This window comes from Molossus molossus, unplaced genomic scaffold, assembly GCF_014108415.1.
Source record: "Molossus molossus isolate mMolMol1 unplaced genomic scaffold, mMolMol1.p scaffold_m16_p_6, whole genome shotgun sequence".
In the NCBI taxonomy this organism is placed as follows: Eukaryota; Metazoa; Chordata; class Mammalia; order Chiroptera; family Molossidae; genus Molossus; species Molossus molossus.
Window position 1 is genome coordinate 13852590 of NW_023425399.1, and position 25459 is coordinate 13878048.

General features: G+C 49.2%; 1 protein-coding gene across 2 annotated transcripts in view; it reads left to right on the forward strand.

Moving 5' to 3' along the window:
• PTPRT (protein tyrosine phosphatase receptor type T) overlaps positions 1 to 25459 on the forward strand; it is a 967960-nt gene that overhangs the window by 348197 nt on the left and 594304 nt on the right. For both annotated transcript variants that reach the window (XM_036244362.1, XM_036244363.1), the window contains exons 3-5: positions 5 to 276; positions 7070 to 7151; positions 14640 to 14755. In XM_036244362.1, coding sequence (XP_036100255.1) covers positions 5 to 276; positions 7070 to 7151; positions 14640 to 14755 — 470 coding nt within the window. The remainder of the gene's footprint in view (positions 1 to 4; positions 277 to 7069; positions 7152 to 14639; positions 14756 to 25459) is intronic.

The following is a 25459-nucleotide window of genomic DNA, read 5'->3' on the forward strand; positions in this document are numbered from 1 at the left end:
CCAGGCTCCTTCATGATGGTGAACAGCTCCGGGAGGGCCTCTGGCCAGAAGGCCCACCTTCTGCTGCCCACCCTGAAGGAGAACGACACCCACTGCATCGACTTCCACTACTACTTCTCCAGCCGGGACAGGTCTAGCCCGGGCACCTTGAATGTCTACGTGAAGGTCAACGGCGGGCCGCAGGGGAACCCTGTCTGGAACGTGTCTGGCGTTGTCACCGAGGGCTGGGTGAAGGCAGAGCTGGCCATCAGCACCTTCTGGCCACACTTCTACCAGGTATGGTGTTTTACCATGGTTTGATTTTGTTTAGGAATCATGTACCCATATACCTCTTGCCCGCCTAGAGTTGCTAAGTGGAGAAAGGACCTCCTTGACTCACTTGTTCGACTTGCGCGTCCTGAGCTCCTCCTTGTAGCCAGGCCGTGCGGGGTGGAGGGGTCTGGCTCGGCCCCTGCCTCCCGGGAGCTCAGGGTCTGGAGGAGGACACTGGTGGGTACACACTGCAACAGAGCGGATGCATTTCTGCCCCCAGGATGCTGGGGGAACATGGACATTGGAGCCTTTTGTAAAATAATTGATGAGGGGAATACTGTTACCTGATGAGGAAGATGCTGTGGTTATCCCTGTTTCACAGATGAAAAAGTCGAGGTTCAGAGAGAGGAGGTAACAAGTCAAAGACCTTGGAGAAGAGGGTGTCAGGGGGAAGGCGATTAGGAAGGCTTCTAAGAGGTGACAACTCGGCTGCGTCTTGAAGGGTGAATGAGTAATTATTGGAGAAGGAGGGACAGGCATCGGAGTTGTCAGGGGACCTGCCTCAGCAGGTGAGTCCAGGTAGGCCCATGGGGTCCACGCCCATCCAGCAAGGCCCCTTCTTTCTCTGTTCCTTCCGGGAGAGAATGGTGCACCCCTGGTGCCATTTCCGCCGCACCCTGTCTTGTGTCCGCATTGCTGACCCTCCACTGCCCGGGCATTGAGGAGTCTAACTCACGGCGGCTGGCATGACATTTTAGGAAAACATGATTCTGGAGTGGCATGCCACGGACAGGACCCTCTCGGCTCTTGCAGATTTTTCGAGCAATCTGGCGGTAACGGGGAGGACGTTCCCCGGTTCTGCCATGGGTGGCGCTCAATTCCCGGTCCGTTCAGGGCCTGCTGTCGGTGTGAACATGCTGTAGAGCCCATGTCTGTGAGTCTCGAGCCTTCATCAGGGATTTTGTGGGCTGACATGGTCTTCCTCTTCGTGCTCTGTACTCTCTCTCCACTACCTCCCCCAGCAGCCTTGGCTCCTGCACCCACAGGTGCCCCGTTATTTCCATACGCCTCCACGCGGACCCAAAGCCCAGCCTCCGCCAGTTTGACCATCGTGACTCACAGCCAAGTGTCTGCTGAGTGTAGGAACTTCAGTGGAAATTTGAGGTGGGGGTGACAGGGGTAGTCACATGGACCTTCTTAACTTTCTGCCTCTCCCCAGATCGACCGCCGCTCTCTGCATTTCCCTCTTACTTTCCATCCCACTCTCCAGACCAAGAGCGCAGTGTCAGCAACACGCGCCGATATCGTACCGTGTGTTTTGCAAGCACTTCAGAACCATTCGCTCATTTCATGGAGAAACAGAGCATCCTTCCCCTTGTTTCTTACAGAATATCACTCTCCTGCACTTGAGAAACGGAAATCTTACCTGCCCCGTGCTTTTCGGAACCATTCCCAAGGGGAACAGGATGAATGAAACAGACGGTCTCACTGTAGAATTCTCCTTTCTGCAAAGGAAGGGAGACAGGACAGTGAACAAATGTTTGTTTCCACTGCCGCACACCCATCCTGCCGTGACAGGCCTGTGTTCATTCCTGGGATATTTACTAATAATTACAGTAGAGGTTAGATACTGGGCGATGGTATGAGCAACACAGTGCTGGAAGAATTTAATTAAGTTAAACTTTGATTAGCTGGAATGAAAGTCAGAATTCTGCTTAACGAGGGGTTTGGGTACACGAGAGCTGGGAAGCTTTTCGCCAACATTCAGTAATGGGCATGGCCGTGCACTGCTAGCCAGGACCTGGGACCTCAGCTCTCAGTCCGCCTTCCCCTCTGAGTTTTGGTAATTCAGCTGTTGCGCTTACTAGGGCTGTTGAGAGGCTAGATCAAGACCACATAATAAATGGCCAATATTGTAGACCTTTATAATGGTAGTCATATTTCTCGGTTTTTATTATATTTATTTTTATTTTAAAATATGTTTTTATTGTTTTATATTTTTATATTTATTATTTATTTATTTTTATCCTCACCTGAGGACATTTTTCCATTTTTGTTCAGATAGAGTAGGAAGGAGAGAGATAGAAACATTGACGTGAAAGGGACACATCAAGAGGTTGCCTCCCGCACGACCCCAACCAGGGCCGGGAACGAATTGCAGCTGAGGTATGTGTCCTTGACCGGAATCGAACCCGTGACTCATTGGTCTGCGGGCTGAAGCTGTAACCGCTGAGCCAAACTGGCCAGGGCTTTAGTGGTTTTATTTTATTTTTTTAGAGAGAAAGGAAGGGGGAGAGAGATAGAAACACTGATGTGAGAGAGAAACATCTATCGGCTGCTTCCTGCACACACACACCCCTCCCCCCGGGGATGAAGTCTGAAATCCGGGGATGTGTCACGACCAGGAATTGAACCGGACCTCTCAGTCCATGGGATGACACTCAGTCTACTGAACCACACCGGCTGGGCTGTTTTTATTATTTTTATTATCACTCAGTTTTAGTTGATGAGGTGCCCCTTCTGGTCAACAGCATTTCCTCCAGTGGTGTCCTGGCCCCTCTGGGACCTTGTTCCCTCCCTCACTCCCTTGTACTCGAGGCCACGCCCCTGATTCTCTTCTGTCCCTGGGGTTATGTTCCAGCCTCCACCATCCTAGGAAACAAATTCTCTGCTGGGCTTTTAGCACTTGGCCTTGGGCCCTAACCCTCTTCCCGAACTATCTACTCTGTCGTCCAAGGTGACCTCATCTCCCCCTATAACTTTAAATGACATTTAGATGACAGAGCTACCACATTTGTACTCTGGTTCCTGAATTACCCATGAGCTTCGGGCGCGTCACGTCAGTTTCCTGCTCAACGTGCGCATCAAGGTGCTTAATCGCCATCGCGGCGTCACGTGGCCGAACCTGCCGGTGCACGGTTCATCCCGTGGTTTCCCGTGTCAGGGACTGCCGCCAGAGTCGGCCTAGAAGCTCAGGCTCCAGATGACCGAGTCCCCGCTTTCAATCTGTGAGTCTTCTCTTTCCTCCACTCTTGTCCTTTTAATCTAACAGCAGTTCTTTTGTCTCTGCCTTCGGAATCTCTCTGAAACCATCGGCCTTTATTCTCCGTAGCCACCACAGCCATCAAAGCTGTCCTCATCCTTTGTTTCCTTTTTGTCTGTTAATTTTTAGAGAGAGGAAGAAAGGGGTGAGGGAGGGGGGAGAGAGAGAGACAGAGACAGAGAGACGGAGAGCAACACCGGTTTGTGTTTCCACTTATTTATGCATCCATTGGTTGATTCTTGTATGTACCTTGACCAGGGACCGAACCCCCAACCCTGGCATATCGGGACAATGCTCTAACCAACTGAGCTACCTGCCCAGGGCCCAGCGCCATCCGCATCTTTTCATGGATGACTACAGTAGCCAAGTGAGGGGTCTGTTTGTTTTATTTTTTCTCATCTGCCCACCTGCCAGTCCGTCCTTTCAACAGAATGGCCAGAGTGATCTTTTTAGAATGTAAATGAGAAAATGTCACTTTTCTGCTTTAAATCTTTCAGTGACTTAGAAGAAAATTCAAGCTCCCTACCATGTCTTATGAGATCCCATGTCACCTGCTCCCCAACACTCCAGCCTTGCCTTGTGCCTCTCTGGCTGGCTCGCTCTGTCCCACATCATCTCCGAACTCTCTGCTTCCTCGTGGCCTCTGCACTGGCCGCCACCTCTGCCTGGACTGGCCACTCTCACCCTTCGGGTATCGGAGGGCTTATCACCTCAAAGTTCTCCCCTGACCACTCTAAGTAAAACAGACCCTCTTCTTAGTTCCTCTTAATCACAATAGCCCGTGTATTTCCTTCATAATGCCAATCCCAAAATTAGTTTAATTTTTCATATTTATTCGTTTCATTTCCATTTTCGTTCACTCGAATGTGAAATTCATCTGAGCTAGGACCTCGGCTTTTTTGTTCATGTTTATCACACAGCATGTGTCTCTATGTTTAGTACAGAGAGGGGTCTCTCTTGACTGAATAAATGCATGAAGGAAGACATTACTCCTAGTGTCAATGGGTGTAAGATTTAGGGAATTAAATGATTCATGAGCAGCAATACAGTGTGATAGGTACTGTAATGGAGCTGATTATACAGAGGTACATGATGTCAGGATACTATACCATGAAGGGAAATATGAAAATTTACCATAAAGCATTTCATTTTTATTATAAATATAAAATAGCTCAGTTTTTTACTGCAGGAAATTTGCAAAATCTAGAAAAGTACAGAGAAGAAAATAGTCAGCTACCATAATCCCCTTTGTGTCATTAAAAAACCTGCATTTCATAGGTTATTACGTTCCAGTGTCACCTTTTTGTGAGTTGCCTGCTGAAGTCACTTGCTAGTTTTTCTTTTGGAGAGTTTATTTATTTTGTTGGGTCTCAAGACTTCTTTCTTTGTTTCTTTTTGTGTTACAGATATGTCTCCTTTTCCCCCAATTGACATCCTCCTCCCAGCCCCTCCCACCCCCACTCCAAGTCTCAAGAATTCTTTACACAAAACAGGTCACTTACCTGTTTGCTAGCACATACATTGTAGTTTGTTTGTTTTTTTCCAACTTGCCATATGATTTTACATTTTGTTTCGGGTTTTGTTAACGCACAAAACATACTTTGACATCACCGTTATTAAGAAGGTAGTGTATGTTTAAGAAATGCATCCTGTTTTAATTTTAAGATGTTGACTTTTAAGCATTTGTCATTAATTGCTAGCTTTTGTGAATTTGGTTAGAAAATATACAGACCTAAACTTACTGGGTTGCTTCTTGAACAGATTTATTGAAGTTATACTTTGGTCTGTTACATGAACTTTGTATAAATAACCCATGAGCATTTGATCAGAAATTTCATTCTCTATATTCATTAACATTTGTTTAGTAAATATGTTATTATGTTATCTACGTACTTGAAAGGTACATTATTTTTTCCTGTTTGATTGGTCAGAATTAAAAACATGGGTTAAATGAATATAAAGGGGTTTTATTTACAGTATAACCACTTTTGTTTTTTTCCCCATCATTTTCTCCTTTTAAGTCTATTGAGTAAATGACCATTTTAGTCCACTTACTGGTTTTTCTTTTTCTTTTGGTTTAAATTCTACTGTGATGCTTTTACATTATTTTTGCAACGAGTTTGGACGTTGCTTTTGGTTTCCTTTGAATTATTAAAAGTAGAATCAGGTACATGATTGTGTACCGAGAGGCCCTCTGCGGACTTCCTCCCCTGTGGCTGAGGCCGCGTTTGTCTCTGCAGACTTTTTCTGCAGACTGTCCCCGTTTTCTGCAGTTTTGTTTCACTCTCTCTGAGGGGCCTGCTGTCTGAGTGAACCCCTTTTCCCGAGTGGTCATCCTGCTGTGCCAGCTGCTTCGTGTTTGGGGTGCCCGTCATTCCCAAGTCGCTCTGTGTGGTCCCAGCCAGCCACGTGCTGACCTCGCGGCGGCTGCCCCTTCGCGCCATCACCATGCTCGCCACCAGTCCCCGAGGGCAAGGCAGGGTGGGAGCAGGCTTGCCGAAGGTGAATGCGGGGGCTCAGGAATTGGGGCTGCGAGTGAGAACGGTGTGGCGATTAGCCGATGTGGTGGGGTCCCCCAGGCTTCCTGGGACTGTAGGGAGGCCCAGGCAGGCCTGCAGACTCTAGAAAAGTTGAGGTACCATGTGAAGCTGAGAGCAGGTTTAAGAGGAGTGGATTGGGAGAGGGGTGTGAGGTGGGAGGCTGTGTCCAAACACAGGCAGAAGGCATGTCCGGTTTCTGGAGTGGAGCAGGACTGAGCCTGTGGCTGACGCCGCGTGGAAGATCAAGCCGCTGGCGTTAGGGAGGTCAGGGCTGGTCGGCTGGTCCTGACTGGTGTTCACAGCTCCTAGATGGAGGTACAGGCTGGCTGACAAAGAAAGTTGTTAACTGAGCCATTAACTCTTTACTGAAATAAGCAGATTGGGTGGGAGTCAAAATGGAGAATTAAAAAACTGTTGCCCTTGGGTTCCTGGACACCAACATGTGTGCACGAGGCTTCCTCCGGAAGGGGTTCTTCCGAAATCCAGGTGGACTGTGTTCCTTGGGGGTGTAGACTCAAATCAGGATGAACCCTCCTTTTCTGATGAGGGCTTCCAAGGTAAGCTCCTCCCCCACCTTTCATATGAAAGTTGGGGTACTAGGAAGCAATTCGACTCTGTTTCACTTGGAACAACAAGGAGAAAGGTGCCGATCGGGGTCTTCAGGCCATATTCGGGGGGTTTCTCCTGCATCCAGGTGTTTCTGAAATCCATGAAAAAGCTTCCACGTGGCTGACTCTCCTTTTGCCAGTCCCCAGAGTGTGGCCCTTCTACCTGGTTTTTTTTTTGTTTGTTTGTTTGTTTTGATTTTATCCTCATCCGAGGACATTTTTCTATTTTTTGTTCAGATAGAGTGGGAGGGAGAGAGAGGAAGAGAGAGAGAGAAACATCGACGTGACAGGGACACATCGAGTGGCTGCCTCCCGCACAGCCCTGACCCAACCAGGGCCGGGGACAAACTGCAACCGAGGTACGTGCCCTTAGCGGGAACCGAACCCGGGTCTCTCTGGACCGCAGGCCGACGCTCTAACCGCTGAGCCAAACCGGCCAGGGCCCTTCTACCTTGTTTTGAAAATCCAAGTCAGCTGCCAAGACAGCATCGCGCCTAAGAGGAGGCCTCTTGGGGTGGTTCTGGTGGGAAGCAGAATCAGAAGGGTCCCTGGGGCTGGGCGGATTCCTGTGACCACTGCCGACAAGCAGCTCTGTGGAACTGACTCCCGCCCTGTGTGTGTTGCAGGTGATATTTGAATCCGTCTCTCTGAAAGGTCATCCTGGCTACATCGCAGTGGACGAGGTCCGGGTCCTTGCTCATCCGTGCAGTAAGTCTCTTCCCTCCTCGTACGCAGCCTCACTCCATGCCAGCCTGGGGAGCTTGGAGGCGTCAAGCCCCCCCATTCATTCAGCTCCCAGACATCTCTCTCTCCCTCTGTTTTTTAATCTCTCAAAAGTGCTGATGTACTCAATGCAATCAGCCCTGAATAAATCCGTAATTCTGCCGGCCATTCAACAGGCAGCACCTACAGGAATTTGCAGAGACCGGCAAACATCTTCGTTTGAATCTCTCTCCATTATTAAGGGAGTCTACAGTCCTGATTGTTTATTAGTGGGATTCAGACCACTGAAGTGGAAGAATTATAGGGCTTTGGATAGAATTTTGTGCAAATGTCTTAAAAAAAAAATAACAACACAAAGCACTGAAGAAATTAGCACACTGTTCACCCATGGGGAAAAAGTACCCCAAGGCTATTAATTTTTAAAAGTAATTTTAAATACACTCATCAGCTTTGTGTAGGCATAGAGAAGAATGTCTCACAGTGGTTAGTACTCATGGTACAGTGTCAAGAGTCCTCGAGGTAGGACCACTCCCCCATGCCCATCAAGTTTCCCCTTGAATTTCTCTCTCTGCTGTATTTATTGTAAGATATGAGTGTGTATGAGCAAGAACCTGTGGTTTCCAGGTTCATTAAATCTCAGAGAGGACAAGTCCTGGGTGTGGGTAGTTGAGATGACATCATAGTCCACTTGGTGGGGGGAAGGGCTATAAACATAGGGATGTGCATGGGGCTTATGTTGGTCCCAGGAGGGCCCATTGGGATGCCAACCACATTAGTTTGTTCGTCTTCTGCATATTGGAGATTCTCATCAGCTTCCCTGCAGCCATCTGTTTCCAGGCACTCTTAGTAGGGCTCTCTCTACTCCGTCCTGTCGCCTGAATCATGCTATTGGCGACAGTGCAGTTTGCTGTTCCCTCAAGGGATGTCCTTATAAGCCTTTCAGGCCTCCCGTTTTGGGGTTCTTCTCACTTCAGCCCCATCCATGCTGCTTTAATTGAAATGACTCCTCCTACGTCTGCGGCAGTGACTTTGTCAGAGCCTTGAACGTCACTTCATTCCCCTGATCCTGGAATGCATTGTTTGACTCATGGTCTTAGAGCACCTCCTCTGAAGGAGACTGGGACATGTTCCAAGGGGTTTGAGCAAGATCGTATTTGGGATAAGGGTGTTTGGTGTCTGTGCCAGAGACCCTTCCTTCCCAGAAATCAGCCAGCATCTCCGGAGTGCCGAGATCCTGCTACCCTCTCTATTGCCCCCTCTGGCTTGGTCCCCCTACCCTCTGAGTTACTTCCTGAGTCTTTGGCCTGCTCTCAGATGGGGCTGTCCATTCCATCAAGCCTGGCAAATGTCTCTGCTGAACTGGACTTCCTATGGAAAGGGTCCCAGAATTGCCCCAACCCCCGGTGCGGGCTTTACATAGTGGATATGCAGATGAATCTCCTGGGAATCAGCATCAGCGGCGCATTGCAGAATGAACTCTGTCCTCAGGCTGAGCAGCTGCATCGGGAGGCGTCTGCGCTTCCTTTTGCCCCCTTAACCTCACACACTCAACCCTGCACAACCGTCAGTGGTGAGGCAGTCTCTCAGAAACAAGTCCTCGTCCTCCTCCCGCCCTGCCCACACCCCGTCCTCAGGGAGGACTCCCCTCCGCTGCACCCAGCTGCATTCCCGCTCCGTGCCCTGTGCCCGATGCTGCCCTTGCTCTTCCTAGCAGGGGATGCTCGCCTTTTCCCAGGAGAATCTGGCCGGGCTCTCTCTCCCACGACCCCGGAACTCTGTGCTCTGATGAGAATTTTTACCTCCACCATGAGGCTCAACTGTCCACTTGTCTCTTGTCTCGGCCTCAGCCACCTTCAAGGTCAGATCACTAAAGCTCCATCTTGACTCCAGGCACTGTCGTCCATGGTTTGCCACTGCAGCCGAATGCTTCCTTCTCTTTGAGAAGTCTCCTTGACAGAGGGTCCCCGGGACGGCGTGTGGATGCCGGCCGTTCCATCCCCACAGTCTCATGGCTCCTCTTGGAAACTTCCTCTCAGGGGCTGCTCCTCACTGCAGGATTCTCCTGACAGCCTCGTACTGCTCCCTGCTGAGGACTGTGCACAGCTACGGAATTACTGAGAGCCCGTTACCCAGCAAATGGGCCGTGGGGAATAACTCAGGCAGATGTGACGCTGGCTGTGTTCCTGCACAGCGTGCTTGGGCCGAGTTCGACCTTGATGCTCAGGCGGCTGCAGTGTGAACGTCCCAGACATCAACGTGTGAGGACCCCGTGACCGTGGCTGGAATTAGAACATCCCGCTGAGCTCCATGTACAAATACTGGCAGTACATGCGGTCCTCAGAGGTTGAGCCACCGCTCACGAGTCACGTGGAGTTGAGCAGGGCCTAGCAGAGGTCCCTTCCCCAGGACCCGTGCTCAGTCCCAGTCCAGTCCAGGTGTCCAGCCATCCTTTCTTCCAACAAGTAAAACTCTGAGCATCAGCTGTGTGTTAAGAACTTGTGCTGGACCCAGGGGATATTTAAGTGATCAAGATAGGTTAGGTCCTTGTACACGGCGTGTACTTAGCAGAGGGGCAGAGGGAGGAAGGGCAGTGAATAAATACTACTGAATGCGTCACGAAGATACTTTCAGATAGTGATCAGGGCTGTGGGTACAGCAGCAGAGTGACTGTGAGACGGGAGGGGTCCCTCCGCTGAGAGGCCAGGGGACATGCTTCGAAGACGCGATCTAAGTCGAGCCTGGAGTCAGTCATAAGAATCAGTTCTCTGCGTAACAGCTCGGGGCGGGGCCCTCCAGGCAGAGGCCTTGCCATGGGAACAGGCTGGATGGCGCGAGGGTGTCCGGGGCGTCGTGTGTGCAGGGAGAGTAGTCTGAGGAACCCTCGGAGGGAAGCGGGCCCCGGACCATGCAGGGCAGTTTCAATTTTAATCTAAGTGCAGGGGGCGCCGCTGGTGGGATTCTCTGCTGAGGATTGCTATGATCTCATCGAATTGTTACAAGATCACTTTGGTGGCTCTGTAGAGAATGAGTGGAAGGGGCCTAGCGAGAGAACAAGTCAGGAGATCTAGCAGAAAGAAAGTTCTGGAGTCAGGCAAGAGATCATGGCTGCTTGGGCCAGGGAGTGGAGGGCAGCCATTCGTCACTCCACATGCATTCACCCCGCAGGAAGCCGACACTGTTCTGGGTTTATCGGAGTAAGACGGATTCATTCTCAGCTCTGAGGGGCTTCCCCGGAAGGGAAAGACACTGGGAATTAAACAAATAATCAGGTAATTACATGACCAGTAGCAGATGGCGTATTAGTTTGCTGAAGCTGCCGTAACAAAATTCCACGATCTGGGGGCTCCGGCTGAAATTTATTTTCTCGCGGTTGTGGAGGCCAGAAGTCCATGATGAAGACGGCGGGTCTGGCTTCTCCCAGAGCCTCTGTCCTTTGCCTGTGGATGGCCACGTCCTCACTTTGTCTTCGTGGGTGTTTCCTCTGTGCACGCGTGCGCTCGCGGGTCTGTGCGTGTCCACATTTTCTCTCCTCATGAGGACTCCCGTCAGATTGGATGAGGCCACTTGAACAACCTCACTTTTTAATTCTATCGCCCCTTTAAAGGCTCCGTCACCAAATGCAACCCCAGGCTGAGGTGTTGAGTGTTAAGGCTTCCACATATGAATTGGAGGGTACCTAACTCAGCCCACAGCAGGTGGCGAGCCGTGCTCTGAAGAAACCTAAAACACAGAGATGGAGAGAGGTGGACATTTGAGAGATACATTTAGGGTGTCAAGCCAACTGGTCCCATGTGATGAGTCAGATTAGGACCCAGAGGCATCAGACATGGAGCATCCCCAGATTTGTGGCTTATGCGACAGGGACACGCTCAGGCGGTGGGAATCTGGGGAGAATTGAGCTCTGCCTTCCAAGGCACTGACCGTGCCTGTGTCCTGGGGGCTGCTCATGGGCTCACACGTCATGCTACACGCTGCTGGAGCCCAGACTGTCCATTGGACTGGCCGTGTGTTCTCCCCAACTCCAGCCTCAATATGAATGCAGTGATAACATCGCTCAAAGATAGTTAAGGATTTAACTGGATGGAGAAATATGCATTCTCTTTATGTCAGGCTTTCCAATCCTCCAACACATTATTTCTATTAACATATGGTCAGCACTCATCATCATTCATCAGTAAGTATTCCCAACATTCCAGAGGGGTCCGTGCCCAATTTGCAATTGTATTCTCGATCAACTTGAGCAGAAGTTAGGGTTTTAAACGTCCCGGTCACAGCTTCCAAAACAGTGGCCCAAAGATAGGCAGCATACTCAAAGGAAATCACTTTCTCTTACGCACTGGAGCCTCTCGTCTATATTGTAGAGCCCATTTAACACTTTCGTGTTGTTCTAAGAGCAGTTCGGCCATGGTTAGTCCCCTCTGTCGTTCCTCGGTGTTGGCCGTTAGCCGGGCGCTGCAGTTGTACCCGTGCACGTACGGGAAATGTCAGCACAATTTCCCACCCGATTGCGAAGTTTCTTGCTCCTAAGTTGACTTTTAGAATGTTCTGGAACCACTTTTTCATCCCAGCCTTGTGGGACAACGTCAGTGAACCCGCGGCGTGTCTGCGGCACGGCCCTAATGTACGCACTGAGCTCGCTCCTCCATTGTGTGGCTTCCCACTGAGCGCTGTCAGGTTTAAAGCGCGAGATAAAGGGCAGAATAATATGTCTTCAGATGCTGCGATGACATCTGCAGGAGTTTAAATGTCACCAACATCAAGGCAGTTTGCCCCAAATGCACAGCAGTTTTCTGTTTCGGGGGGGCTGGGACTCAGCGGGGCGTGAGTGTGGACTGCTTCAGACCACAAGCTGCCGGCGGTCTGGGTCCTGAGGTCAGCTGTATTTGGCCGAAGGTCAATGAGTTGAAGCTGGTGGGATAATTTTTTTTTTTCCCTTCCCGAGCTGTAGATGCTGGGGGAAAACAACAGTTGAGAAGGCCCAGGGCTTGGAAGTGAACTGGAGAGGGGAGCGGGGGTTGGGAGGAGGATCGGAGAGACCAGGAGCTCTGAGAAGTGGACCAAACAGCTCCGCAATGTGAGGAATATCCAGAGAGAGAGAACTGTCATGACCTGGGGATGAGACCAGGGCTCAAAGATCAGAGACCATCGCTGTTTCATAGGGGTGGATGTTAACACCGAGTGCCATGTTGCCTCTAGATTCTCTACCATGGACCTAGAAGGGAGAGAGGAAGAGGGATGGAAGTTGAAAGAATCAAGGCAACAGGTGTGCTGCTTTGAAGAGGTGGGAGTCCGAAGAAAGCAGGGACAGTGATCCAGAGAAGATCCATTTCTAATTGCGTAGCCCTCAGAGCTTAACCCACTTGCCCAGTGTCCCCAAAGGGAACAGGAGACATCCTTTCGTAAAGCCCAGCACAAGGCCTCCCGACGTGACAGCTGAGACTCTGAGCTCCTTCCCTTCATGGAGAAGATGCTCCCTTCCCCCCTTTAAACTTGTGGCACAAATGGGCTTTGGGTTCACGGTATATATTTCCATGTGAAGAACTGACTTGAACTGAGAGTTTCAAAAATAACTTCACAAATTACACAGGAGAGCAGAAAGGAAACGATCTCAGACAATCAAAGCAGCATGACATTTGTCAGGTTGACTTGATGCAAGGAAGCTTCAACTCTGAGGAGCCCACAGGAGAGGTCCTCCGTGGGCCCCAGACCGTTGACTCCCCTCTAGCCGTGGGGTCCTGAAGGTAGCATGAAGGGGTCTCTGAGCTGTTGTTATTTGTTTAAAAACCTGAGCAGAAGTTGTATGTTCTTGCACAAGAGTCTGCCTAATCTCACCAAGGGCTTCGGTTTTGTTGAGCTTTACAGGTGGTGACACAGAGTTTGACAGACCAGATAGTTTAGGAGGTGAAGGCCGTAGGGACAAATGGTAAGGACGGGGATCACTTGTGATAAAATATTCGGGAGCAATGAGAGGAGCCTGCAGAGTCAGCACAGCCTTGCCTGTGAGCCCTTTGTTTGGACCCTGGGGTCCAGGTGACACTATTTACCTTCCATCACCCGGGAAGCAAGAGCATGTGCTCATCGAATGCTGATTCGGGGGCTAAAATGGACCTGGTCTGAATTCTGTTTCTGTCATTAATGCTGTGTAGCTTTGGGCAAACTAATCGTGCTGAGCCTTGGTTTCTGCTTTTCTAAAAGGGAAATAATAATAGTGTTTGCTTTACCGGGATGTTATGAAGTCAAATTAGATAAATATCTAAAGCAGTTATCACAGTAGCTGGCATTGTAGGCACTTTCAGTAGATGACATTATCATTATTATTTGTCTTTGTGGATATTCGACTCCCTCTGGAGAACAGGCCCTTGTTGAGCCACCTCGATGCTCTTAACAACCGTCCTTTTGATCCCGTTCTGGGGCAGCCGACGACTGGGTCGTCATGGGTTTGGTTGCTGTGATAAGGACCCTTGGCGTTCTTGTACCTCAGTGAAGGAACTCAGTATTCTGGGTTATCCACCCACCCACTCATCTTTGAAGAGTTCACACAGGTGAGGACTCGTCTCCACAAACAAAGGAAGAGATGAACCCAAGTTACCCAACATGCAACGTATGTTTACTTCTAGAACTGATTGCTTATGGACACTGTGAGTGTCACTGGGAAGTCCTTTCTTGCGTTATGTCAGGTCTCCAAAGTAAATGTCCCACCTCGCTCTCAGCTCTCGGAGACGCCATAGCTTCAACTGAAGAGTGTAGAGTCTGAACATTTCTTGAATTTTCTGTGCCTCATCTCACTTCCTGTGAAGTAGAGATAAGCCCACCGCCAACTGCATCAGTTTCGATGAATTTCTGTGCAGACAGTGCCCACGACACCAACCACAGTCCACGCTAAGGGGATGACAGCTACTGGTATTCTCCTCTGCCTTTTCTCTCTCCTCCACCCTCCTCCCTCCTCACCGTCCTCTTCAGCATCTTCCCCAAGGCCGGGTGTGGGTTCTGAGGCCCAAAAGCGCTTCACTTCCGTTTCCTTCTGCTCACCCAGCTCCAAGGAGGAATTTCCTGTGGGGACCCCACCCCCAGTTTCTTCCTCTAAGCACGGCAGTATTTTCCAGCCGTTGATACTATGGATTTGATGTTCTCAGAGATCTGGATTCATGGCTTGGCTCCCCGTCTTTCTGGTAGTCTGACTGTGCCAAGCTATGTAACCCCTCCAAACCTGACTTTTCTGACCCATGAAAGGGGGATCCTGCCCCCCACATGGGTTTTGGTAGGTTTTATACAAGAGGATGCGTGTAAAGCTCTCAGAACGTGCCTGGCTCATAGTACGCGATCAGTCGACAGTAGCTCTTCCCTGAGCCAGGCCACGTCCCAGGAGCAAATCCCACCCCGCCCCGTGTCTCTCCTGCGCTGCCAGGTGCCCGCAGGGAAGGTGGTTCCAGCTGTTGAATTCTGTCCTCACGTGCTCTTTGGTTTCTCTCTTAGGAAAAGCACCTCACTTTCTGCGGCTCCAAAATGTCGAGGTGAATGTGGGGCAGAATGCTACGTTTCAGTGCATTGCTGGCGGGAAGTGGTCTCAGCATGACAAACTTTGGCTGCAGGTAAGGATGGGAGAGGCCCCCTCCTCACACCTGCCCATCCCTTAGTGAGGGAAGAATGTATGTGCCGTGATGAAGGACTTGGTGGGTAAGGGGAAAGGGCATTTTTTAAGTACCACTGCTCCTTGGATGATATTTAGCATCCACGATCTTATTGCATATCAACTCTAATCCTATCATGAAGGTATCAGTACGCCCATTTTGCCGATGGAGAAACTGTGGCCACAAACATAAAAGTGCCAGAACTAGACCTTTCCAAGCTGCCATCTAACAAACTTTGTGCTTTAAGCTCCGATTCCCAGGGCTAAGGCAAACTGATACTTTAGATTCCGGGTACGTGTGCTTTTTTATACGACTTTCAGAATCACTTTGTCAATGTCTACAAAACAAAGCCTGTGGGATTTTGATGGGGACTGATTGCAGAGAATCTATAGACCCCTTTGGGGAAAACTGACATCGTAGTAATAATGAGTCTTCTGCCCATGAACATGGTATATATCTTCACTTATTAAGCTCTGCAGTACTTTCACTCAGCAAGGTTTTATAATTTTTGGTGTACAAGTCTGGCACATCTTTTGTCAGACTTATCCCTAAGTGTTTCATATTTGTGATGCTATTGTAAAAGGCATTTAAAAAATTCTCAATTTCTGATTTTTCATTACCAGTATATAGAAATCCAATTGACTTTCATTAACTGATCATACATCCTGCAACTTGTTAAATTTACTATGACTATTTAAGTTTATTTATTTTTGTTTGTTTTAAATGTATTTTCTTTATTGGTTTTACACAGAGAGGAAGGAGAGGGAGAGAAAAATAGAAACATCGATGAGAGAGAACATCGATTGGCTGCCTCCTGCATGCCCCCCACCGGGGATCTGGCCCACAACCTGGGCATGTGCCCTGACTGGGAATCGAACTGGCGACCTCTTGGTGCGTGGATCGACGCTCAACCAGTGAGCCACACCGGCTGGGCTGACTATTTAAATTTCAATGAATTAAAATAAATTTCAAAACTTAGGTGCCCAGTCCCACTCGCCACATTGCAAGTGCATCATATTCCCCGGGTTGGACCAGTGCAGGTTCGAGAGCATTTCCGACTTTGCTTTCTGCAAAGCTTCACTGGAGAGCATCGCTCAAGAACCGTGGTTCTCAACCTTCCTCATGCCGCGACCCTTTAATACGGTTCCTCATGTTGTGGTGACCCCCAACCATACAACTATTTCCTTTGCTACTTCATCACTGTAATTTTACTGCTGTTATGTCTTAGGCGACCCCTGTGAAAGGGTCGTTCGAGCCCCAAAGGGGTCGCGACCCCCAGGTTGAACAGCTGCTCTAGAAGGATAAATTCAAGGAAACAGGAATAGCGCTGAGAGAAGCTGGCTCCAGTTACCTCCAGCTTCCTAAATTAGGAGACCTCTATCATCCCTTCTTCTGACGGCCACAGTGTGGATATTGGTCCCTAAGTCATGGCCAGCACCCAGCACGCGCTGATGGGAGTTGATAGAATCGCTTCCCTTCTTGGATTTGAGGACACTTCCTGCAGCTGGAAAATCCCGCCGTGCACATCCAGGGGCTGCTTGCTCCCTTGCCCCTTAGCCGTGCAGTGGACAACGGCAATGCCTGCAGACCGCAGGGTCCACTTCCACGTACTTCCCCGGGTGGCTCAAGTATGAAGTAGTCTTATGTACTCTTCATTGTAATTACTGTTAAAGTGCACCCGGCTCCCAAGAAGCGTTGTCATTGCAGTGGCACCGCAGGAGTCGAGTCACGAGGACGAGACGGACACTCGCGATCCCCTGGGCACCTTCACTTGCCTTTGCCGATTGTTTTACGGTGGTTGTTGCGGCGGCTCTGAGCTGCACGCCCTAAACCCCGTCTGTCCGTGGAAGGGTGTAGAAGAAGAATGCAATTGAGGTTTTGAAGGAAATAGGCGTGACTCTCCCACATCTTATTTATCTGCTTTTCAATGGAAACCAAATCCCATCTCACAGAAGGCTTTTCAGGTGGCTAACAATGGCCCGCAACACATGACAAGATAGCAGAAATTAAAAGTGAGGCGGCAGGAGATGGAAGGATGCTAAACCGGTGTTTCTCCGCGTCCGCCGCTTGCGTGGGCTGCAGCAGCGGAGCGGCCCACGGAACAAAGGCCGCTTGTCCGACACGCAGTTCACAATGCCCGCGAGATAAACACAAACCAATTGCTTGGGAAGATCTAACTGTCGTTCACACGGGCCAGACGGGAATTGTTCCCAGGAGTCCTCATAAAGAAACAGGCTGTGATGTAAGGACAGGGTCCGCCACGGCAGCCTCGTTGAGGGCACCACGCGCGTGAGTTTCACGAGCTTGTCGCACATAATGGTGTTCAGCGGGCGCAAACGCAGTGCGGGGATGTGGCTGGACAGGGGTAGGGGTGGGGGTGGGGTGGGCAATACGTTTTGACAGAGGTCCCCAGCCCTCTGCTGATCCATCTGTGTCCTGGGATACTTTAAATGTGTCTGGTGAGTGAACAGATTCAATATTTCTTCAAGGACACCTCCCCAAATGTTGTCTCCCTCATCTATATTTCAGGAAGTATTGGGAAGTGGCAGAAATACATGTGCTCTCTGGCAAATTGCTTGGCTAGTTAAGTCCAGACTTATATCCAACGGTGTAGTTGGAAATAGGTTAACATCTTTCTACACCTGCTGCCTAAGCGACAGCTGCAGCCTGGCTCAGCGATGAGCTAAGGAAGTGGCAGATTTCTTACGCAATATTGCTTTGGACTTGTTCCAGCCCCCAGAGGTGCAGCCCACGGACTCGCCCAAGTTCTGTTCTGTTTACCAGGGCTGGGGCCCCGGAGCCCGAGAATTTCCAAAGGAATTGAAATAGACGCATCGTGACCGAGAGTCTCCGCAAGACACCCACAGAGGGTCTAACTTTCGACAGTGCTATTTCCTGCTATCGCTTCCAAGATCAGCCGAGGAATCGCTGAGTCAGCAAAGGGAGCAAAGTTTTTCTCCACCGGTTTTAAGTCAGGGAGCTGAAGACGTGACTTTGTTTCTGGAACAGTATGTCAGAGGCCCTTCGTCCTGGCAGTGGTCGGGGAGCCGTCGGTGGGCTCACAGTTGGAGATAAGTCCCATCGCCTGTGTTGTGCAGAATGCTCGCCTTCCTTGCTATACAGTGGGACTCTGTAGCCTGCTCATCCTTAAATGGGTTCAGACCATCAATTAAGAAGTTAAAAAGGAAGACCAACCTATACCCCTGCTTTATTCCGTCCTGGAAACTCAATATGCTCTTTAGAAGACTCCTGCCGGTGCCGACTTTGCATAACAATCAGTGGACAGCCCTGGCCAGTTGCTCAGTGGTTAGGGATTGGCCTGAGCACTGAAGGGTCACGGGTTCAATTTCCAGTCAAAGGCATATATCTGGGTTGCAGGTTTGATTCCTGGCCCCAATCAGGGTCATGTGGGAGGCAACTGATTGATGTGTCTCTCTCACATCAATGTTTCTCTCTCACTCTCCCTCCCTCTCTTCTACTCTATCCAAAAATCAATGGAAAAATATCCACCGGTGATATCACCAACAAAAAAAAGAATCAGTGGACAGAACTGTGGACCTGGGCTTAGTACAGTTCCAAACCTTCTGGGAACAGGCTGATGAAGCCCAATGCAAGTTATAAACCAGCTGCTCTTGTCCTGGGATGACTTCTCCTGGAGGTGAAGCACATGGGTGGTGTATGGTGGACGTTCTGTGCCCCCATTCATGACTTGCTTCTTTTTTGTGGGATCCATTGGCCTGAAGAACCCAAACTTGCAATTTTTCAAGCAAATCGACGGTGTGCGTTCTGAGTAGACTAGTCTAAGGTTTGAGGAGTCCTTTAAAGGAAAAGGAAAGAACATCATTGGTGTCCAAGGAGGAGTAACTGGGCAGACGGGATTAGCATCGTGATGCACGTGGGCAGGTTTTCCTAGAAGATAACTTGGCAGTAGACATCTAAAACCTTAACTGTGCATGTTCTTCCAACACAGTTTGATCTGTGGGGATTTACTCAGGAAAAGAACCAGAGACAGGAAAAAGGAAATTATCTGCCAGAGTGTTCAGCAAGATGGAAAACTGAAAACAACCCACGCGGCCAGCAGAAGGGACTAGCTAAGGCAACGCTGGGAGGGCGTCCTTGAACATCCGGTTGTAGAAGCGTATCTAACGACATTTCCGCCACCTGTATTTAAATGAGAAGAGCAAGTCCTGAGACACTTGATGTGCTTAATGTATTTATTTTTATGAGCAAACAAACATGCACAGTGGTTCCCCCCTTTACCCACGGTTTTCCTTTCTGTGGTTTCAGTTGACCGGGGTCAACGGTGGTCCCAAAATATTACATGGAAAATTCCAGAAATAGACAATTCATTCGTTTTAAGTTGTATGCTTTCTGAGGAGTGTATGAAATCTCCAGAGTCCCTGCTCTGTCCCAAAGGCTGTGACCATCCCTTTGTCCACCGTGTCCACGCTCTCTCTGCTGTCCGCCTGTTAGTCACTGAGTAGCGGTCTTGATTGTCGGATTGACTGTTATAGTGTCACAGTGGTTGTATTCAACACCCTTATTTAACTTAATAGTGGCTGCAAATCTCGAGAGCAGTGATGCTGGTAATTTGAATATGCCAAAGAAGAGCCATAAAGCGCTTCCTTTAGGTGAAAAGTTATGTTTGTGTGAAAAATCATAGTATATATAGGGTTTGACACTATCCACAGTTTCAGGCATTCACTGGGGTCTTGGAACTAACCCCCCATGGATATGGATATGGGAGATTACTGTACACGTATATACCCACATGTTTATAAACACAAATATGTACCTTCTTATACACATACACACATATAACACTGTGAAGCACCTATCAAGACATTTACTAATTGATTGTGGTGGTAGATTATGTGTGCTTTTTATTTTTATCTCTATTATTTTCTGTTTCATCTCAATATACTAAAGTGAATATAAGTAACTAATATAAACAGGGGGGAAAAAAGGCTGTTAAAATGAGAAAAATGGTCAAGAGTATCCTAAGGTTGGTAGGAAGCTTTAACAGGGCTTTGGGGTAGCTAATTCCTCAGTGGGGGCAGCACAGCCCCCCCCCCGAAACTACAGGTTAAACTACCCTCGGGTTTTCCCCGCACCTTCATCACCCCAACAGATACTCTTCACCCACGAAGGGGTTTAGAAATAGTTCATGTGTCACTGGTCTTGGTGGAAGACTGTGGCCCTGGGGGCCAGCTCCCACTTCCCAGGGGGTCTGGGGCTGGCCCTATCAGCACCACTTTGGGGCTCATTTCCAGGCATCTCGACAAAGAATTTGCTCCACCAGGGTTTGCTTTTTTTAAATACAACAAATAACATTCGAAGAGTCTCAGAAAGAAGGCCACATGTCCAAATGCTGTGCACAGATCTCAGCAGGGGTGGTACGTGTGTTTAGACGAATCCCTGGCCTCGAGCAGGGTGCAGACCCTCATCTGGCGGGAAGAGGCTCCTGCCCCGCGCGCATCAGCTGGACAGCAGCCACACCAGGGCTGCGGAGATGAGCAGACACGTCAGTCCTGTCTGCGCCCAGTCTTCAGTAAACATTTCTCACTCCCCGCAGGGCTGACGCTGGCTCCCAGGGTCCTGAGTGTCCTGGAAGCAGCTCCTCCTCCTCCTACACCTGTCGCAGGTGTCTCTTGCCTTGTGAGACTTCTGTTGAAAACCTAGCGGTCACGCCGTAGCTACACAATCACGATACATTAATGGGAATTCTCATTACAGCTCGTGTTTATTGAGTGGTTACACATGCGATGTATTTCACTCTCCTAACCCATCTTTTAGGTAGATATTGTTTCTGGCCCATCGTATAGATGAGGGGCTGAGGCTTAGACGGGTGCATGACTGGCACAGGCCGGAGGCACCAGGTCCTGGCTGCAGGCAGCCTGTGAGTGTTGGTCTGTGTCACGTTCCTAAGCCCTGGCCTCATCTTCCACGCCCACCTCGAGGGCCTGTCACCTTTCGTCACCACCCCAGCCTTTCTTTCCATACAGATGGCTTTCTATTTTTTAAAACATCATCTGTTTAGCACATATTTACACGCCTCTAATTTGCACTGTACTAGATACTTAAATAGATTTGAGTTTCTCAAATCTACAAAGTCAATGAAATAAAAATAACCTTGGAATATCTTTCAAGTTACTCCCTTCTAGTTGCTTCTTACTTCTCGTCTCCTTTCTTAGCCACATTTATTAAGAGTGACGTCTACACTTGCAGCGGGCTTCCTTCAGTCCCCACCTCTTCCCAGAGGTGGCCCTCGTGAAGGTCACTGGTGTTGCCTTTGTTGCTAAAGCCAAGAGTGTTTATTATTATATTTTATCATCAGTCCTTATATTTGACTCTTTTAGTGTTTGATGGTGCCTCCCCTGCACTCCAATCTTCCTGCCCTTGTGATTCAATGAAATTATCTGTCAACGACTATGAAGGGGCCTGAGAGTTTACCTTATTTGCAAACTTATGAGTTAGGCTGTGAGTTTCATAGATGTTGGCAGGAGACATGAGTCTCCCGGGTCAGAGACAGAGCACTTTATTATACACCACACAGCAGGCAGCACGAGCTTCATGTTTACAAGAGTTTTTCTTGTGGGGGTGGATCTAGGTGGGGGTCTGCATACAGTAGGTCTGTGTCATAGCTGTGGGACCTCATCTTCGGAAACCCCAGTCTTTTGTTAATATCTTTATTGAGATATAATTTGCACACCCTAAGTTTGCACAAGTCTACAATCTGAAGGTTTTGGGTGTATTTACAAAGCTGTGGCACCACCGCGACATGTTTTTCTTTCCCTCTTTTCACCTGTGGGTCCCCCAGATGAAAAACACAGCTCCTTTAGAACAACCCAGGGGATAAACATCCAGCTGGGCTTTGGGTTTCTGGAAGGTTGCATTCTCCCCAATTCATTTGCTCCTGACACCACCTCCTCCCTCACCCTGTGCAAGCCATTTCTGAGGACTCTAGCCAACTCTGACCCGGAAATTTCCGCTCACACTCATCCTCTCCTCCTTCACTTTCTCTTGCCTTTGCGTCAGTGGCTTCCCTCTGCCCAGCCTCAGTTTACACGCTGCAGTTGTGATTCTAGCTCCCTGGCCCCAGCACACAGGAGCTTGGAGAGAGGGTGTTGGGCAAGGTGGATGTTTCTTGCTCTCTTCGAATTTACCTCCTGGCAGGGGAGACGGACATTAAGCAACTGATCACAGAGTTAAATATTTCATTACAGATGTGACCAGGCTACCGGGTGGGGGGGGGAATGGGTTGGCTGAGTAGGGAGTAGGGAGAGTGGGGAGGGTTATGGCTATCAGATAAGTGCTCTAGAAAGACATGGCCTTTCGGCAGAATTCTGTGAGGTGCCCTGGAAATCGTCAAAGGGAGATTGTGCCACACTGGGAGGGGGCACGTGGACAGACCCTTCACCACCTGCTCATCCTCTTTGCTCAGGGCCATGGCTCAGCTCCCTGGGGGCTGGTGCCAGGCACCCCCTGATTACAGAAACTCTGAACCCAGAAATCAACCCCAAACGAGCAGCCAGCCAAGCATGCAGCGGGCCCTTGGGAGCATTTCAGCACAGCTCATCAAAATGATTTATGCCCACTTATGTCTCTCTTAACTTTCAATAAAGAATAATCAAAAGCTACTCTTTAGAGACTGCCAAAGAGGTACAAATATGGTCTTAAGAGAATCAGTGGGCCAGGCTTTAGCAAGTTTCCAAATGTCACGCCATTGAAACCGTGCGACTCGAAGTGAACAGAATATTCATTACGAATGAACTGTGGGAATTTTACCTAAATATTATCTACCCAGGAGACGTCTGGAGCAATTAAAATGGGTTTCAGCTGCCAATGCTGGGCCTTATTTTATTTTTACTTTTTTTTCCATAAAGGCCAAAAGCTCAAACCAGCACACGGAAGGCTTGCAGGAAGGACCCTGGATTAGAATATCTCCTGTAAAACAGGCATGATGTCTGCTGCATACAGCTCCCTCTTACTAAAGACCACCATGCTTCCACTTCTGCCGATTGTAAATCAATTACGAGCATGCATGCTCTCTCTGAAATAATGACAGCCATTTCTGTGGGCTCTTATCTCTTTGTGAAGGGAGTCATGTCGTGGCCCACAGAGCAGAGAGGATGGGGATTTGCGAAACGGTGAGGCCATTATAGATACCTTGATAGCTCATCGGGTACCATGAAAACAGACTCTCCATGGGGTCAGGTGCCTCTCTTATCTTTCTCTCTGGGTGGTTCTCAAAGAGAGAGAGGTCCGGCCTGGGGTGGAAGCATGCCCATATGCTAGGGTTGGACATAGTCAAGGGTGGATATTTGCTACCCCCTGCTCTTGCAAAGAGTGTGCTTTCCAACCAAGACAATATATTCCACCTGAAACTAGACACACCAAGAGAAGGGGGAATTTGAGTTGTTTTTTGAATTTTTATTAAAAACATTTTTTTTCTTTATTGATTTTAGAGAGAGAGGAAGGGAGAGGGGGAGAGAGATAGAAACATCGATGAGAGAGAACATCGATTGGCTGCCTCCTGCATGCACCCCACTGGGGACTGGGCTCACAACCTGGGCATGTGCCCTGACTGGGGATCGAACCGGCAACCTATTGGTACATGGGTTGACGTTCAACTACTGAGCCACACTGAATTTCAGTTGTTTTAAAAGAGAAATACAGATGTAAGAGGAGAGAGAGAGAAAAAGCGAGATTTCAAAGGGAGCTATTACCTTGATGAGAAATCTATGATTGTAAAATGGGATTCAGCAGGACCACTGATTCAGCTATAAAAATGCCTTTTTCAACTGAGAACATGTGTGACCCTGGACGGATGAATTGGAAAAAGGTTCCCCTTCTGGGCAGATTCAGCTCCGTGGGTACATAGCTTGGCAAGCAGACAGAGCCTTTGGGCAAAGAAAATAGATGATCTTCCTACAAGTGGATTCAATCAGCTTGACATCAGGATTCATGGCTTTGCCCATAGAGCATGGGCTGGATTTGGGTGCCACACCCCTGGTTTGTGGCTGGCTGTCCTTGGTGCAGTGACCAGTTGAGAAATCTCTGGAAGTAGCCTGGATTTAAGGGACATTTCTATTCATGTGTTCTGCGGGATTATTTGGCCCCTTGCTGTCTATTACTGAGGGACTTACGACGACATTAGCCCTCACATCTTGGAGACCCAGGACAAGGCCAACAGCAGCAGCAGCCCTCAGGAGCTTGTTAGAAATTCGAGTTACCCAGCCTCACCCCTGACCTACTGAATCACCTCGGGGTGATTCCCACACAGGCTAACGTTTCAGAACCACTGCTCTAGACGGATGGGATTGGGCTGAGAAAACCCCGCCGGATCGAACACCCGACGTGCCATCCCTTCCTCGTAGACTCTGAGGGGCTGGTAGCCAAGAACGTGGGATGGCGCTCTGCCCTTCTTACACGTAGGCTTCTGACTTGGAGACCCTCGGGGTTTTCAGAAGGCTGGGCCTCTGGACCTCTGTCGCAGCACTTCCCAACCGGAGCGCTCACTTCCTGCAAGGCGGTATTCGGGGCTCTTTGAACAAGTGGCATGCATTTCCGGGACACTGTGGGCCCTGCCCTCCACTAGGCAGTCACAGGGTGCGGTGCTGCCATACCCTGGGTGGCAGCTGGGCGAGGTGATTGGCTTTCATCCCTGGAAGTATCACCTGGGTCCACACCCTAACTCAGTCACTCAGCAAAGTCCTGTGAGCTCCCTGCTCCTGGGCTGGTGCATGGACGGGAGCATGGGCAGTCATCCCTGGGAGCTCCCAGAAAGGAAGGGTTCAGGCCCCGCCCCAGCCAGACTCACGGAGTCACAGTCTGCCTTTGTAATGAGATCCCCGAGTGATCTGTGCGCGCACACAGGGTGGAGCAAAAGCAAGGTTATGGTTGTGAGTAGCAACAGTTTTTCCTATTTATTTATTGTTGACAGTATTACAAATGTTTCCCCCCTCCCTTCCCCTCTCCCCTCTCAGCTCCTGTCCCACCTCAGGCCTTCACCACACTATAGTCTGTGTCCTGGGCTATGCATATATGCATATAAGTTCTTTGGTTAATCTCTTTCTGTCCTCTCCACCCCCTCCCCCTGAGACCTATCTCTCTGTCGCATGCCTCTGGACCTATTTTGTTCATCAGTTTATTTTTATTTTTTGTATTATTTATTAATGATCATATTATTTTCCATACGAAAACCTGTAAACCTACTATAGTTTGAGACATACTATTCTTTTTTTTTTTTTTTTTGGTATGTGCCCCTAGCGGGAACCAAACCCGGGACTCTCTGGTCCACAGGCCAACGCTCCAACTGCTGAGCCAAACCAGCCAGGACGAGACGTACTATTCTAAGGCCTGTCCCTTGACCTCTTTGCCTCAGTTTCTTTATAAAATTCAAATAGTAATAGGCCCTATCTCAAGTTTTATCACACAGCAGAATCACCAAGTGGATTTGTTGAAACAAAACTGGGGCTCCGCCCCTTGAGTTCCTGGTTTATTAGGTCAGGGGGTGGAGCCTGAGATTCTACACTTCTGTCATGTTCCCAGGGGTGCCAGCGCTGGGCGCCTGGGGACCACACTTTGAGAACCACTGCTCTAGGTCATCCTAAGGGCATTGCTCTTCCCACACCCGCCTTGTTTTCCTCCCTGAAGTCTGGT